The sequence below is a fragment of the Leuciscus leuciscus genome (genome assembly GCF_965113295.1).
Source record: "Leuciscus leuciscus genome assembly, chromosome: 7".
Classification (NCBI taxonomy): domain Eukaryota; kingdom Metazoa; phylum Chordata; class Actinopteri; order Cypriniformes; family Leuciscidae; genus Leuciscus; species Leuciscus leuciscus.
The window spans coordinates 18,128,534-18,146,031 of record NC_138731.1 but is presented as its reverse complement, the minus strand read 5'-3'; the positions used below and the strand labels follow the sequence as shown (position 1 = coordinate 18,146,031).

The following is a 17,498-nucleotide window of genomic DNA, read 5'->3' as shown; positions in this document are numbered from 1 at the left end:
GCGCTCCAGAATCACAGTTCATTGTGTAAATAGCTATTATCTGTTTACAGGGTTTTTAGGTCCAAAGGGGCACAAGGGCATGCCAGGTCTCCCTGGAATACCAGGAAATCCAGGCTTCCGTGGAGAATCTGGACAAATAGGCCACCCTGGTCTGCAAGGAGAAGAAGGTAAATGGTGTGTTTGTGTAAATGGATGAGGATTATGGGATTCTGGGCTAGATTAGTGGATTAAGGGTTGCAGACGACTGGTCACCAAGAGGTCCTGGTTTATTTTTAAATGATTATGAGTTTATTTTTTGTTGTGTAATTTTGGCAACTGGTAACATTCTTTCATTTGTTCAGTTAGGACAATGTCATTGTTTAAAACAACGTTTCTAAATGTTATTCATTCTTAAAAAATTATTGGTTTTGTATAAACAGAAAGAATTCAATGAAAAGAATGGAAATCATTTTCACGTGAATTGTTTTTGTGGCTGCACACTTGAATTACAAGTCGATAATGAATCTGAATTCACAGGGTCCCGAGGACGCTCTGGTTTACCCGGTCCTACTGGAATGGCTGGCCGCAGTGTCAATGTTGGCTACCTGCTGGTGAAGCACAGTCAGTCAGAGCAGATCCCCATGTGCCCTGTGGGCATGTCCAAGTTATGGGATGGTTATAGCCTTCTGTACTTTGAGGGACAGGAGAAGGCCCACAACCAAGACCTGGGTGAGTGCAGATGACAAAGTAATAAAATCAATAACAAGATGTTGAGTCATTGCATGTCTGACACCACCATCATTTGTACAACTTTAGATCCAGAATATGAATGTTGAATTACATAGTGTTCTCTTATGAAATTGAATTTGTGCATTTTCTACAGTATCTGCATTTACATGGACCCTAATATTCGTTTGTAATCGGACTAGTAGCACAGTCAGAACGAAAAAGTCATATTTAACAGCGTCAATCAAAATGAATTGGCCAAATGTGGAATGGATTGTAAGGGTTAGTTTAAACATGTTATAATCGTCGTTAAACATGATAGGACATGTTTAAACTTGAAAACCGAAACTGGCAAGTTCTGCGCATGTGTAATGACGTAGAAATGGTATAATGATGCATGATGCATGGAAGGTTTTTTTCTTTTTTTTTTAAATCAGTAACTATACTTTCTGATTCTCTGAAAGCTTTAGAATGCCTCAAGTCAAAACAGGTCTCTGTTTTGTTTTCCAGGTCTAGCCGGCTCATGTCTCCCCCGTTTTAACACCATGCCCTTCCTGTACTGCAATCCGGGAGACATATGCTACTATGCCAGCCGCAATGACAAATCCTATTGGTTGTCCACAACCGCACCAATTCCCATGATGCCTGTGGAGGAGGCCGAGATAAAACCATACATCAGCCGCTGTTCCGTGTGTGAAGCTCCAACTGTGGCCATCGCCATACACAGCCAAGATATAACTATCCCACCATGCCCAATGGGCTGGAGAAGTCTCTGGATTGGCTATTCCTTCCTTATGGTGAGACTTCAGTTCAAAATTGTTACACTTTCACCATTGAAACGTGTTTGCCAAGACCTCTAACTGGTTCTGTCACACTCACACAGCACACGGCAGCTGGAGATGAAGGTGGCGGTCAGTCTCTGGTGTCTCCGGGCTCTTGTCTCGAAGATTTCCGCACCACTCCCTTCATCGAGTGTAACGGGGCCAAAGGTACATGTCACTACTTCGTCAACAAGCAGAGTTTCTGGTTGACCTCTATCGATCAGTCCTTCCAGAGTTCCCCTGTCTCCGAGACACTTAAAGCCGGTCAGCTCCTGTCACGCATCAGCCGCTGCCAAGTGTGTATGAAGAACCTGTGACCTATAACCTATGAACTTTGACACTATTGCAGCAGCATTACAAGTAACACCTGCAGAATTCAGAATTCTTCATTCCAAATTGCAATCGGATGTCAATGTTGCAAGTTAGGCTTTTGAAATTACTTAATGTATTTAATGCATCACATATGACATGCCCTCAGATTCACTCTTCATCACTACTGTGTGCCTTATGACCGAAGATATGTATGTGTCCATGATGAGAAGTGAAGCAAGAGATGCATGAAAGCATAGCTATGATATTTCTCTGTATTATTTACTTTTCTATGTATGAAATGGTGCTTAGTTTCTAACTTATTACCTCAGCATTATCAAACCTGAATCTCTTGTTATTAATACATACAGCTGAACCAAAGAAGCCCATGCTTATGCACTTCTCTGCCCTTTCGTGTTATGTAAATCAAGAACCGGTTCTTATTCAAAACTGGTTCCATTGTTTTAAAAGGCATTATCTATTGATACTTAATGCAAATAGCCGAGATTGTTAGCAAAGGCTATTTATCCTTAGTACAAATAGCATATGACTTCTATTTGCACTTAGTGTGAAAAGCATCTATTGCAATTTGTTGCTGTTCACACTTGGTGTAAACAGAATCTACTTTTTGTTACACTTAGGCTACATTCACACTGCAAGCCTTAGTACTCAATTCTGATTTATTGCTCAGATTAGAATTGTTTTGTCTTTTTGGCTGTTCACGTTATTCACGTACTTCCAAAGAACTAAAAGAACCAAAGGACTACCGGTATGTGAAATCTGTGGAGTGACTTCAGGCTGAGGTCGCATTGCAAAACATCCAATCTGTATCTGTTTTAGGCCCACACATGGAAGTGGCCCAAATCAGGATCGAAAAGATCAGATCCCATGTGGCATGCGATGAACAAACAAACAAAAAACAGATCTGAGTTACATCAGATAGCTCAAAACGGATTTGTAAAAATCCAATTTCATGTGATTTTTTTGCCATTCAAACTTGCTAAATATGATCGGATTCCAAACGGATATGCACAAAAATCGGATTTGGAGTCTGAACGAAAACATAGCATTAGCGTAAATAGCATCTGCCAACCCTTTCACTGCCTTTTAAAAATACTGGAACCCAGTGATTTCAGTTAAAGTCCCCCTGTGGTGAAAATCAAGCTTTTAATGTTGTTTATGTCTATGTGGTGTTATTAATATGCTTTAAATGGATACTCCACTTTTTTTGGAAATAGGCTCATTTTACAACTCCCCCAGAGTTAAACAGTTGAGTCTTACCGTTTTCGAATCCATTCAGCCGATCTCCGGGTCTGGCGGTACCACTTTTAGCATAGCTTAGCATAGATCATTGAATCGGACAGGACCATTAGCATCTCTCTCAAAAAAATGACCAAAGAGTTTCGATATTTTTCCTATTTAAAACTTGACTCTTCTGTAGTTACATCGTGTACTAAGACCGACGGAAAATGAAAAGTTGCGATTTTCTAGGCTGATATGGCTAGGAACGATACTCTCATTCCTGCGTAATAATCAAGAAACTTTGCTGCCGTCCCATGAGTCCAGCAGGCATAATGATATGACACAGCGCCTTGCCTCATTTTTTTGAGAGAGATGCTAATGGTCCTGTCCGATTCAATGATCTATGCTAAGCTATGCTAGCCTGGTTAAAACCAGACCATTCTCAGTGGTAACTGAGTTATGGTCTGGCAAAGCTTCATAAATAACTCATTTCCAAAGGGGCGTCACCAACGGACGTCGCTCAAATGCCTCTGGGCTCAATTGGATAGACCTAAAACCAATCAGAGCGATCGTCATCGTGTAAAGCCATATGCTGCGTCCCTAAGTTACACTACGCCATAAAAGTATGTATTCTTTTTGTGAAGAAAAGGTATTTACTTTTGAATGTGTAGCAAAAAAGTAGGCAAGCTTTGGGACATACTACTTCGTCATCTTTATCGGACGGATCTGTCGCGTGCATCCTGTCACGTAAACTGCCCTGTCAATCATCTTGTCACAGTTAAAATCCTCTATTAAATCTAATTTCATTTCCTACCGTTTCGGAGAGAAATGTAGAAGCACGTTCATCTGCCAGTGGGTCTTTCATGGAGACTGTCCTCATGTGTTTGCAATTTGAATATAATAATGCATTTAAAAGTTGAGTGCGCTTCACCAACGGACATCGCTCAAATGCCTCTGGGCGCAATTGGATAGACCTAAAACCAATCAGATCGATCGTCATCGTGTAAAGCCTGCCTCAACGTTTCTGACTGGTGCCGCGATTTCTACGGATTAGAAATCGGCTTGAATGAGCTCTTTGCCAGACTACTTGCAGAGCAAATCTAATTTTGCCGGAAGTTGTCTGGGTTTTCCCAGGCTAAAGCTATGCTAAAAGGGGTACCGCCAGACCCGGAGATCGGCTGAATGGATTCGAAAACGGTAAAATTCAACTGTTTAACTCTGGGGGAGTTGTAAAATGAGCCTATTTCCAAAAAAAGTGGAGTATCCCTTTAAGTCAAACCATGTGCAAATGAATAAGTCAACACCATTGCTGAGTATTTCCTCCTTAAAACTGCAGTGAACCAAAGACAGTCTGAAAAACGCAGTTTGAAATCACTGGTGTTTCTGACGTCACAAACTACCTTGTAACCAATCACACCAACGTGTGATCGTCAACGAGTAGATCTCTGAGCTGGTGCGAGTGAGTGGAGGCAGAGATAATTTGCATATTCATAGAACTGCGCATACTAAATTAGGCAAGGGTGCAGAGTTACATTCTAACTATTTTTTTCAAAGGAAAAAACTTTAAATATGTCATTTTGATGATCAAAGATTAGTTTTAAGGGATACAATTATTGACTACAGGGGGACTTCAATGGCTTTTTGACCATCTGAATTCAACAACAACAAATAGCAAAGTTGCAAAATACAATTTTAATTATATACAGTTCATTTTAGATTGTTGCTTTGTTCTATTGGAATCTGAAAGGATCTAATCATTTGACAACATGATTTTTGAGGATAGTGATGGCAATCAAAATTTCAATAAGAACGTTCCCTCTTTAAAATGACTAAAATCATTGTTAACAGAACCATTGAGGAACTAACTGAATTAGAATCTGAACCAGAATAATTTAATTACACATGATCATTAAGGCTCAATGACACAATACTTCACCACAAGGCCTCCTAAACACAGTGCTGTTTGCTATTTTTAACCATTATATAAATATAATTTTACCAGACTTACACTAACACCATCCTCTGATGCCTGTATAGTATTTTTGCTTTGTGTTTGTTTATGTAATGAACAGCTTTGAATCATCACTCTTGTATATGTTTTTTTTTTTTTTTAGTATGAACCCTTTATCATCTAATGTTGTCACACACTATTCATTTGGTATTTTATTTCATAAAAGGTCATAAACTTTTAGACTTGAAGCTTTTTACTAGAATTTTGTCCAGTCAAGAGGCTCATTCTGGTTTGTTTGTTTGAACCCTTTGTTGGTTACACCAATTGCACTGATTTCTCTGAGGTTTACATGACACATCTTCAGGTCATTAGAAGACTGTAGTTCAATCTTTGTCCCACTTCCACATAAATGCACAAACAGGCTATATTCTCCATTGAGTCTGCAAACAATGGCTAATGTGGGTCACCTAAAAGATTTGGACTTTGAGCAGTTTTGCCCATTTTCAGTGCACATTGCACAAGTATTATTGTCCTGAAGCCCATAAACCACTAACATGTATTTGATACCAGTAAAGAGAACCAAATAAGATTATAATTCAGAATATTTGCATTGAGAATGTCACTGCTATTTTTTTTTTCATATTTTATTCTTTTAAACAAATGTACTTTCAATGTAATTATGTGGAATATTTGAAAACATTGATTTTGAATCATAGTGTTATTGAATAAAACAACAATAAATGCTTTTTTTTGTTACATTTGTGTCATCTCTCATTTGAATGATATCTGAACAAGATCTACCTTTTAGAAAATATGAAGTTATGCATTTGTAAAGCACCTTATATAGGGCCCACATCAATTCTTGTAAAATAAAAGTAATTGAAGACCACTTTGTCTATTTCAAACATATGCTGTTCTTTTGAACTTTCTATTCACCAAAGAATTCTAAAGAAATGTAACATGGTTTCTACAAAAATATGAAGCAGCACAACTGTTGATTATACATTGATTATAATGTTTCTTGAGCAGCAAATCGGCTTATTACCAGCATTTTGAATGACAGTGTACTACGTGAAGCTTTCTCACACTAACCACAAACTAACCCATTTATTCCAAGATTTAAGAATTTTTATTTTTCTCATATTAGAATTAGTGAGGCAGTATCAGAAAATGTTCATAGAATTTTTACAAAATATAATGTAAATATGATTTCAATAAAGAAAAAACAGATATCATGACCATTCCATTCCATGTATGCAAAGAACAACAAAGAAAGTAAAAACTATTTCACAAAATGAAAACAAAGAATATTCAGCAATTATTATTTTAATTCCTCCCCCCCAAAAAAGTGTAATACTGCTTTGGAGTGAAATAAAAAAATCAGCACATAGCAGAAGTTCAAATAAACTCTAGTTTAAGTTTAGTGGCGGTATGATTCATATCCATTTCTTTCTTTGGCACTGATTGACAACACAATCCCACAATCCTCACGCCTCCTATGTTTGCTTGGCTCTAGGCACAACATCCTGCTTTAGTCCTTTTCACCTCCATTGGCGTCTCCAGGTCCACAGTGGAACTCTCTCCTTCGCTCCGTTTCTTCAGAATGGAGGGCAGAACCAGATCGAAGAGGGTTTCGAACAAAACGTCCACATTGTAACCCGTTTTAGCACTTGTCTCAAAGCACACGGTCTCAGCAGGCAGACAGTCCTTCTCCTCCAGGCCTTTGTAGCGCAGCACGCGGGCGTACAGAGCGACGGCGTCCTCTCTGCTCACCTGTTTGTGCTGGAGCGGAGTGCCTGGAGGAGTCGGACACGTGACCTCGGGCTGGGCTTCGTCCCCTCGCTCGCTCTCTGTGTCTGGCCCATGAGCGAGAGTGTCGGTAAGGTCTGCTTTGTTACCCACTATGGCGAATATGCAGTCAGTGTTGGCGGTGTCGGTCAGGGACAGGAAGCGGTTCTCCAGCTCTGCCAGGCTCTGCCAGTTGGTAACGTCATAGGTGAGAATGACTGCAGCCGCGCCACGGCAGTACATGGAGCCCAGGCCATGGAACTGCTCTCGACCTGCACAGCACAAACGGCACGATCAGGATTCATTTGGAGAATTTGCACTTTACCTGAGTACTAAAATGGAATACTTGTACATTACTTTTCTAAGACACATTTATTTATTTTTTATAGTATTGGGACACTGACACACTTAATCAGGTGTTTCAATCAGACCCATTGGCACAGGTGTATAAAATCAAGCACCTAGGAAGTAAGTTTTCATTTACAAACAACTGTAAAAAAAAAAAAAAAAAAAAAAAAAAAGGTAATTCTGAAGAGCTCTGTGATTTCTAGCATGGTACTGTGATAGGATGCCACCTTTACAATAAGGGTTTGTTCACACTTGGCCTGTTTGGTTCGATTAAAACGAACCCTGGTGCGATTGCTCTGTTAGTGCGGTTCATTTGAATAAGTGTGAACGCTGCCCTGGTGCGCACCAAACAAGTGGACCAAGACCGCTGAAAAGATGGGTCTCGGTCCGCTTCCAAATGAACTCTGGTGCGGTTCGAATGATATATGAACGCAACACAGACTAAAAAAGGGACATGATGTCACAAGACGTGCTTCTAAAAAGGACAGAATGCTCAAGCATACTTGTTTTTTTCATCATCATAACCACAATATTGCCCATCACATTTCAGTACAGGCATCAGAACCGCATCTCCTAGCAGCAGATCTATGTTTGTGTGTGTGACGGAGAGATTCCTGCTGCTGTTTTGACTCCTTTACACATTTATAAGCTCTTCACGAGTTCTCAGTCGGAATACCATCATATGTAGGCTACGCACATACAACGAGCACATTTAGCCCAGCACACAGCATTGTTTTGGATGTTGTGTCAGTTGTGTCTCGAAATATACATAATAAAAGCCGACCAATCGGGTTGTGAACATATCCCTATGCCTTTAGGTTTGGTATCTTTAGGTTCGGTGCTAAAATGCTAATGAGGACGCTAAGCGGAACAGGACTAAATGTTTGGACCAAACAAACCAAGCGAACCAAACTACACGTGTGAACACAACTTAAGTCAGTTCATGAAATTTCGTCCCTGCTAGATATTCCAAGGTCAGCTGAAAGTGGTATTATTGGAAAGTGGAAGCATTTAGAAACACCAGCAACTCAGCCATGAAACAGAAGACCACATAAAGTCACAGAGCGGTTCACCGAGTGCTGAGGAGGAGCATGGTGTGTAAAAATCGCCTCTGCTGATTCCATCGCTGAAGAGCTCCAAACACTGGCATTAATATCAGCACAAAAACTGTGCGGCGGGAGCTTCATGGAATGGGTTTCCATTGCCGGGCAGCAGCATGCAAGCCTCATATCACCAAGTGCAATGCCAAGCAGTCGGATGAAGTGGTTAAAGCACGCCGCCACCGGACTCTGGAGCAGTGGAAACGTGTTCTGTGGAGTGACGAATCACGCTTCTGTATTTTGAAGTCTGATGGGCGAATTTGGGTTTGGCAGAAACCAGCTGAACATGACCTGTCAGACTGCATTGTGCCTACTGTAAAATTTGGTGGAGTAGGTATAATGGTGTGGGGCTGTTTTTCAGACTATGTCCCTTACTTCCAGTGAGGGGAAATCTTAATGCTTCAGCACACCAAGACTTATTGGACAATGCTATGCTTACAACTTTGTGGGAACAGTTTTGGAAAGGCCCTTTTCTATTCCGGGAGTGTAAAATGTAATTGGCCACAACTAGGTAATTTGTCTACAAAAAATGGAAATGTTTCATCAGTCACAAGTTACAACACAAAGGACATTTTCTGGACATTAGTTTGAGTTTAACTAAATATGGTGCATATCTGAGACTTACAAAGTAAAACATATTCAACATTACAACCTGCTGTATTCAAAGTGTGTGCATTACAGTTACAGCTAAAAAGGGTCATTTTCTCTGTACGTTTTAAAACCCTACTGATGAGGATTCAACGGTACAAAGGTCAACAGAATTAAACACAAGTACCCTGAATAGTTCTGAGGGGCAAAATCTACTTAAAGGGGACATATCATGCTAAATCCACTTTTTTAGCCCTTAAATGCATTTTGTTGTATATTTGGAGTGTTTAGAAGTACAGAAAAGTCGAAATTATTCTCTTCAGGTGCTTCGTTGATATCTTTATATTCTGTTTTGGTCATATTTTTCAACCTGTTCCGATTTTTCTGTTATCTATGACGTTTTGTGAACTATTACGTCACAGTATTTGCAGCGGAACTGCCGAGATGGGTCTGTCTGCGGACTGCAAGACTGGGGGCGTAACTTGAAAGGGGCGTAACTTGAAGGAGGCGTAACTTGAAGTTGTCCAAATCACAACAGAATCACACGAGATGTCAGTAGAACGAGATTTTGTTGGCAAGATGGCAGCTCGTTCAGAGACCACGGTAAGAATATTTTCCACAGATAACTGTTTAAATTGAACTGTATAAGAAATGTTCATACAGTAACACATTTTTGTACTGTTTCTGGAGTTGATAATCTATTAAAAGTTTGTATTTATTTAAAACTAATCCGTCATCGCTTGGCGTTGTTAAGTATTTTACTGGCTGGCGTGGTAATAATAATGCTGCCTTGCTCTCGGAATTGGCGTAAAACGACTTTCCTTGGTATAAAATGTACATGAACACCCTCCAATTTCGAACTTGAATGCAATTATGGTCACTTGCCATTATTAAAATGTAAATGCATGTTGTACATAGATAATTTCCTAATTTATTATTTTCTGTATAAGTTTATGACTGTTTCCTCTGTGATTTGTGTGCAGCTGTTGTGCTTTTGAGTGACGATTCTACATTTGTGTGGGCCACAGTTATGATTCAAGTCAAGGTTCTAGTGCTAAAATTATTTTAATCATCATAATATAACATTCACTTCTACATTAGACTAATGCTTTTTGTTTTAGGCAATAAGTGTTTCTTTTCATTTCTGAATTGTCTTGTTGTGGGGTGGCACACCACTAATAAAATTAATATTGAGGAAAAAGTTCATATTAAAAAAAAAAGAAAGAAATGCAAACATGTTTTACACTTAAACCTTTCTTTTCTTTTGTCAACAGGTGTGGTAAACTGGAACTCCTTTTCAGAGGAGTATAAAAGGACCTACCGCATTCCCTATCTGGGGCCTGTTTCAGAAAGGAGGTTAAGTGAAAACTCTGAGTATGTTACCCTGAAATGAGGGAAACTCTGAGTTTTCTGTTTCAGAATGGGAGGTATGTCAAACCTGAGAAAGCAGAGTAAGTCAAGCCCGTTTCTGAAAGAGAGGTAACTTATACACAGAGTCAGTTACCATGGTGACTTACTCTGTGAACCTAACCTGGTCGGGAGCAGGTTTTCTTCTGTAAACCCAGAGTTTCTTTTGGTCTCCTCCACTTTTTTAAAGAGGAAGTGGTGTTTAAACACCTCAATCATTCTTTCAGTACATTTTTATTAATAAAATTAATCTTTTATTAATAAATAAAATGTTGCTATTTTTACTGCAGTTTTAAATAAATAAATAAGATGAAGTCTATATAACTCCTTAACTGGCAACTGAAAATACAGTAGTAGATTATTTACATTCTAAACAAATAAGAATACCTGTTTATACTTAGATTTAAACTTTGATTATATCGGCTACTCCACATAAAAATGTGAAATAATCAGAATGTGTACATTGTTTGATGTGTAGACACATAATATTATATATTAATATAGACTTGTATTAGTCACATGATTTCTTGGGTGTGCCTGATTAAGGTGATCACCTGTATCTATTTAAAGTTGACTTCACTATTACATTAACATTGAGCCTGATGAAGACCTGAGGGTCGAAACGTTGCTTGAGCTTGAATAGCTTGAATAAACTCTTTTGGAGCAGTAATTTTCAGTGTGCGGACTTCACACTTCTATATTTTGTTTATATCATTTAGTTGTCCTGCACCTGCGCCCAATTTGGGTGTTTGGGATGTGCACACCATCTTTGTATTTTACATTAAAAATATACCTTTTAAAAATGTGTGTTAAATATACAGAATTGTTCTATAGTCTAATGCAATTACATCAGATTTTACTTTAAATTACAGAAGAATTAAGAGTAATCCCTTTCATTAAATTACAGTATTAATGTTCTAATACTGTAAAATTACAGTAATAATGTTTGTACTGGTGAGAAATATGAAGACCTCTTTTTGTCTGGCGCTGTTGCCATGGTGACTCATAATATCTGCGCTCCATTGATAATGGCTTTTTATAGTTGTGGTGCACGCGCTTAACTCAGAGTAGGTCAACTCAGAGTTGATTGAACTAACTAATTTCAGCTGTTCTGTAACCGAAAACTCAGAGTTTCTCATCTCAGGGTAAGTCAACTCAGAGTTTAAGTTTTGACTCAGAGTTGGTTGAACCTCCTTTCTGAAACAGGCCCCTGATCTCCCGTTGCATTCAATGCGATGATTTGTACAAAGACTGTGAAGGATACTGGGCAAGTGGACAAAGAGGAAAACTTCAGGGGTTCTACTCTGAAAATGATTTTGCTGGATACTGCTGCATGGACTGTTTTTATGTGGCTGGAGGCACAATATGATTTTCTATGACAATATTAGTGCCAGAAATTGTGGATTGCCACAATTGTGTTGCCTTTCAATAAAAAAAAAAATGTGTGATAAGTTTGCTTGTAGTTAATTTGTCTCAAAGTATCATAAGATATTTGACAGTAGTGCATTTAGCGGTTTATTAGTGTTGTCAAAAATTAATTTGTCAGCACATCAGGCAATATGACATGAACAGATTAAAATTATTTATTTAAAACATGAAAAGATGTTTAACAATATTTATTTAAAAAAAATGTTTTAGACAAAGCACAATTTCAAAAGAATAGCTATATTAGTACTTGCTCCACAGTAGTTGAGGTGGGACAATTAGAAAAAAAACAATACATTGCAATATGTTTTCTAGCAATACATTATCAATACCTTGGCATTAATGCATATTTAAACTTGCTTTACTGAATACAGACAAAAACGGGCGTTTTGAAGATGTCATCTCAAAGGTTTATGTTCATGAACAGGTAAGAGTCAGTTTAGTTTATTTGAGTATGTTCAGTTAAACTTGTGCGAGATCGATTAAAAAGCATACGGAACTAATCGCATACTTTAATCAATCTCGTGGTCATTTGATGTCATCTCGTCATATCGCGGAAGTGGGCGTAACTTGAAGTGAAGTGACGTAACTTGAAGGGGCGTGACTTGTGGCGTGACGTAACTTGAAGGGGCGTAACTTGAAGTGACGTAACTTGAAGGGGCGTAACTTGAAGTGGGCGTAACTTGAAGTCTTGCGGGGTGCAGACAGATACTATTGGAACTGCCAAATAAGGACATTGACGTCCAGCCCAACACTTCGAGCAATCCGCCATTTTCATTTCTCGCTGCAATTTTGTAGTCCAAGCTAAAAGATGCAGAAGTTACGAGAGGGTAAGTTAAAATGTTCGGTTGTTGGATGTAGTAACCCACACGCTTCATTACACCGTCTAATGTAGATGAACCGCCGCGCTTGTGACGGCGCATGTTTAACTGAAAGAACGAGCAGAGAGAGAGAGACCCGGTCGCGCGCACGCACTCTCTCTCTCTTCGGAGCCAGGCGAAAATGTAAACAAGACGCCGTCTCCAAACTAGACGCTGTCTTGCTCTCTCTCCCTCGCACATATTAATCAAAATAAATCGACACGGTGGTAAAAGGTCGGAAGACCAAAGTTTCATAATGTAAATACAGTAACACACCATTGCGATACATCCATATGAAGACGTTGTTCTGCAGGTTCGTCGTCTTCATTTTCATCTCGCTCCGGCTCTGGCTCGAACATGTAAATTGGCTGGCTGGACAAGTCTTCCGTTGTTGACATTTTGTTAATAACGTGTGAATAAAAAGTTTCTGTGCCGCTAGATAATCGTATCTCTGCTATCAAACTACAAAAATGGCCGAACGGGGTGGAGTTGAACCGAGTGTCGCCTCTGCAACCTGGAGAGGGGGCGGGGTATGAAGTGTCTCAATTGTATTTAAAGAGACCGCACCAAAACGAGTTGCTCTCAGACGCACATCAGAAAAGGGGTAGAAAAGGGGCCTGTGGAGCTATAAAAATGAGGAATTCAGACCCAAGCATTGCAGTTCCGCTTTATATAGACTACAAATGTATGATTTATATGTAAAAAGGAACGATTTAAAAGCATGATATGTCTCCTTTAAGAAATAAAAAGTAGACTCAAGGTAAAATGAGCTCTCTTTCTCTTTTCACTTTCTCCTTTAAAAAAAGAAAGACAAAGATTGTAAGTCATGATACTGTAACAGCAGAAATACAAGAGCTTATTGTTGTAAAAATATGTAGTGGTCTTACACTAACTTGGCTTCTACTGTCTGTGTCTGAGGGATGTGAGAGAGAGCTTTGTTCCTCATTCTTATGCATTTCATGCAGCAAAAATGTGTAAAATAATAGACCTCTAATGCAAATTAAATGTCTAATACTTATAAGCATGGCTCATTTTAATTTTAAAATACTTGCATGCCACCAAATCAAGTTCAAAGATAAAATCATAAGAAATTCAATTTACATTCGTATTTGAGATCAAATGTTCATCGTAGGGATGATCCTGCATGATTTTTTTGTTATCATGATCGGCCAGTACTTATCCCGATCATTCAAGCTTTATATAAGTGATGTGTAAGCTCTCCGTTGACTGTCACAGGGGTAACTTTTTTTTTTTCTGATAAAGTAATACCACAGATGTTGCCTTGGTTATATTATTTACAGTAATGTTGTAGGCCAATATTATTTTAATTGACAATCAAATAAATAAGCACAACAAATATTCATTTTACAATGAACATTTTAATAGGCCTTTAAAAACAGTTTCCGCAAAACACTATCCATATAAGGATGCTTCGGCTTATCAAAGAGCCTAGAAGACTTTAAACAGTAATTCGTTTTTATTTATTTTTGAATATTATGAATGACTCCCCTTGGCACCGGCCCTGGCTCCATCCAGACAGCGCAAAGAAAGTGATGGAGTTCATTCAATAATACACTTAAAAACTCTGATTCATTCATCAATGAAACAAGGTGTTGAAATTATTTTAACTTTGAGCACCACTTTACAAGGCTGTGTAACACATCACCATAACGCTGAAGCTTCACATTGATTCAATGCATTGAACCGCGTTGACGGATGGAAAATCCCCTTAAACGTTGAAAGGATACTTCGACAAAGATATCGCTTTCATCCTCTGACAACTGATGGCAAACTGATTTTATTACAAATATATGACTTGACCTGATGAAGGACAGACGCAGGTAATCGCACACGCTGTCTGCTCTGTGAGTGTGTGTGTGTGTAAGAAAGAGTGTGTGGAGGCAAAAGCTCTGTTATGTATCCCCCATGCCTGTTGGTTGATAAATGTTTTTTGTATATTTCTTGAACTACTCAAGAGAGTATGCGATTTCAGACGCAGCCATCAAATGTGGTTATCGGCTGATAATGATCGATTGGAGCATCCCAAGTTCATTGTACATACAAATTTTACATACTGTAACTTTAACAACTCAAAACTCCCTCCCCAGTGAAACTAAACTTACGCAACATCGAGATGTCATAAAGATGAATACATTTAACTTTGGGATTTAAAGTATATTTGTGGTGTAAAATGTATTACTCCATACCTTCCCTGTATTCAAACCCATGAACTTGGCATTGCTAGCATTATGCTCTGCTGTATGAGCTTCAGAAGCACCAACAATATCCACTCAGACATGGTGAGGTAATACAGAGTAAGTACAATAAATAAATAAAAAATACATCTCAAAATTCTAACTTTTTTTTTTACATTAAAAAATTGTGGAGATGTAAACTTGCAATTGCAGGGAAAAAAGTCAAAATTGTGAGATAAAAAGTTGCAATTACCTTTTATATTTTATATTCTGTGGCAGGAAACAAACTTCTATAGACTACTTAGATAAAATGCATATAAATATCAGTTGCCACTCTATTTCTCCCGACAAAATATAGAGTGAGAATGACCTAAATCTTTTTTTGTTTCTTTTTTTTTTTTATACTAAAAGGGCTTTTACTTAGTAGAAATTAGATCAGATCAGTCAGAGGGCAGAAGCAATGTTTTGATCATGCAGGTAACTTAGAGGCCTTAGAAATTAATGCATCAAATATGATAGGCTTTACAGGGTTTAAATCTTGGAACATGAAAATTAAATAATTGTAAAAATATATGACAAACTGTCATTTTGCTCACATGATGATCTGCATGCTTTACATTCCTGGAAATCCAGGTTATTTTTTCCCATTAAACAGAAATAGAGCCACACTCCCACATTTAGAAAAAAACTGAGAAATGTACAGCTTCATGGTGAATGTCTTTTGTCCCTCCCTCCTACACCCCCACCCCTGAGAAACAACTGTGTGACCAGAGAAACCTTTAGTTTCCACACACACACACACACAACCTCATCTGACTAGCACACAAGCATGTGACTTATTGCCAGATAAGAGACCGCAAACAACAGTACACGGGGTCATCTGTCATCTGAACAGAATAAAATTACACAGGAAATGACATAGGCTACTTTCTACATTATAGATAGATAGATAGATAGATAGATAGATAGATAGATAGATAGATAGATAGATAGATAGATAGATAGATAGATTCCATCCATATACAATGATAATATGTCGTCTGTTTAGACCTTAAGAATGTTATTATTTTACACTTTACAAAAGACTAGTTAAAAAAGTGTCTTTAATGGGTGAACTTTTCAAACATTGACCAAGGCATTTACTCATTTACATACTTAAATCATGTAATATATTCAGAAGTAAAAAAAAAAAAAAAATCACGGTATCCATATTACATTCTAAATATAAATAAAATAGGCAAGAATTATTTTTATTTATTTTTTTAAGAAGGTCAAGTTCTTTGAACTTCACGCATGACAGGGCCAGTTGTTAAATATCTGAATGAGGAACAAAAAGTGCTGACATTTACGGGAAAAAAAGGGCATTACCATCACTGTGAGAAAGCATTTCTGAGCTCTTAAATCAGGATTTAACAAATGGCAACAAACAAAGCAGAAACTCACAGAAAAAAAATAGTAACAAAACAAGATATGATTGAAATTACTCTCACCTGACATTATAGGAGCGTGTTTATTTAGTTAAGAGTTCAGCTGACGGTTGGTATTCTTTTAAAAGACACACAGCTTTTACGAAACACACTGTGATAACGTGTTTATGTATTTTGAGCTCTGTTTTTTACTAAATAAAGAGTAGAAGTAGCCAACCTGCAGTGTCCCATATGGATATGTTGTAGGGTCCCCACTGTTTGAGGAAGAACGCCCCTCCGACGGTGCTTATAGTGTCCTTAAATTTCCTCTCCGTGTATCTGTGGAGGAGAGAAGTCTTTCCTACGTTCATGTCCCCCAGAATGACGACTTTCACGTCGGGTTTCTTGGTCCTTGAGGCTTGAGGCATGTCTCCAAACACATGCCACTCATGCACACTCAACTCTTACAGGTAAAACCTCAACATAAACAATTCAGAGGACGGGCTTTCGCACCATGCGTTTTAAAGTGCATGATCGTATTACGTCCTCCGTATAAAGTTTGGCGAAATAAATCCCATTTGTGTGGGTTAAGTCAAGAAAAGAAAAAAAGAAAGAAAAATTCGTAGCAACGCCGATTTTCTAACTGAAGAACTTTCAAGTTGGGTTCAGCGGTAAAGCTGTGCTGTCCGATTCGTCAACGAATCATTCTTTTGAGTCAAGATTCGTTCAAGAATCTGATTGAATCAGTCCGAGTGCTTCTCGTGCCAAAAACTAGCTCCCTATTTAAATTATTTTTTATTATTGTTTGATGTAAATGCTTATTGTGTTTTTATAATTGTAATGATGCCTGTAACAAACTGGGACTAAATGTGCTAATTAATAAAACATAATCAAAACTTAATAATCATATGTCTACATTAGCTTTATTTAAACATTTTTGAGCATTTGTTTTACAACAATAGCCAGGTGGTATATAAAGACATACGAAATACAACAAAATAAAAAAAATATATACAAAGAATAAAATCATCAAATGATATTCCTAACATTTTAGAGCATGCTTGGATCAAGGGACCATGTGATAACATTCTGGTTTAAGGGATTATTCATCCAAAAATGAAAATTCTGTCATTAATTACTCACCCTCATGTCGTCCACCCGTAAGACTTTCGTTCATCTTCTGAACACAAATGAAGATATTTTTGATCAAATCGGGGAGATTTCTGTCCCTCCGTTGACAGCCTACGCAAATACCACTTTGACGTAAAACTAATCCACTTCAATCGAGCGGTTAATTCAAATTTTCTGAAGAGACTTGATCGCTTTATATGATGAACAAATTTAATTAAGGGC

General features: G+C 38.1%; 2 protein-coding genes across 2 annotated transcripts in view; one reads left to right on the top strand and one right to left on the bottom strand.

Moving 5' to 3' along the window:
• col4a2 (collagen, type IV, alpha 2) overlaps window positions 1-5,784 on the top strand; it is a 133,264-nt gene extending 127,480 nt beyond the window's left edge. Inside the window, exons 45-48 of the mRNA XM_082175795.1 lie at window positions 51-167; window positions 517-708; window positions 1,216-1,502; window positions 1,589-5,784. Coding sequence (XP_082031921.1) covers window positions 51-167; window positions 517-708; window positions 1,216-1,502; window positions 1,589-1,843 — 851 coding nt within the window. The 3' untranslated portion in view covers window positions 1,844-5,784. The remainder of the gene's footprint in view (window positions 1-50; window positions 168-516; window positions 709-1,215; window positions 1,503-1,588) is intronic.
• rab20 (RAB20, member RAS oncogene family) lies at window positions 5,166-16,817 on the bottom strand. Its single transcript, XM_082175884.1, has 2 exons — window positions 16,384-16,817; window positions 5,166-7,088 (listed from the first exon to the last, which is right to left on the bottom strand). The coding sequence occupies exons 1-2, from the start codon at window positions 16,571-16,573 to the stop codon at window positions 6,541-6,543; spliced, it is 738 nt and encodes a 245-aa protein (XP_082032010.1). The 5' UTR covers window positions 16,574-16,817; the 3' UTR covers window positions 5,166-6,540.
• Window positions 16,818-17,498: the final 681 nt, after the last annotated feature.

Excerpts from the sequence above, each read along its gene's own strand:
- rab20 (XM_082175884.1), bottom strand. The coding sequence starts at position 16,573 with ATGCCTCAAGCCTCAAGGACCAAGAAACCCGACGTGAAAGTCGTCATT. Across the intron at positions 7,089-16,383 it reads ATCCATATGGGACACTGCAG|GTCGAGAGCAGTTCCATGGC; the intron begins GTTGGCTACTTC and ends TGTGCTGTGCAG.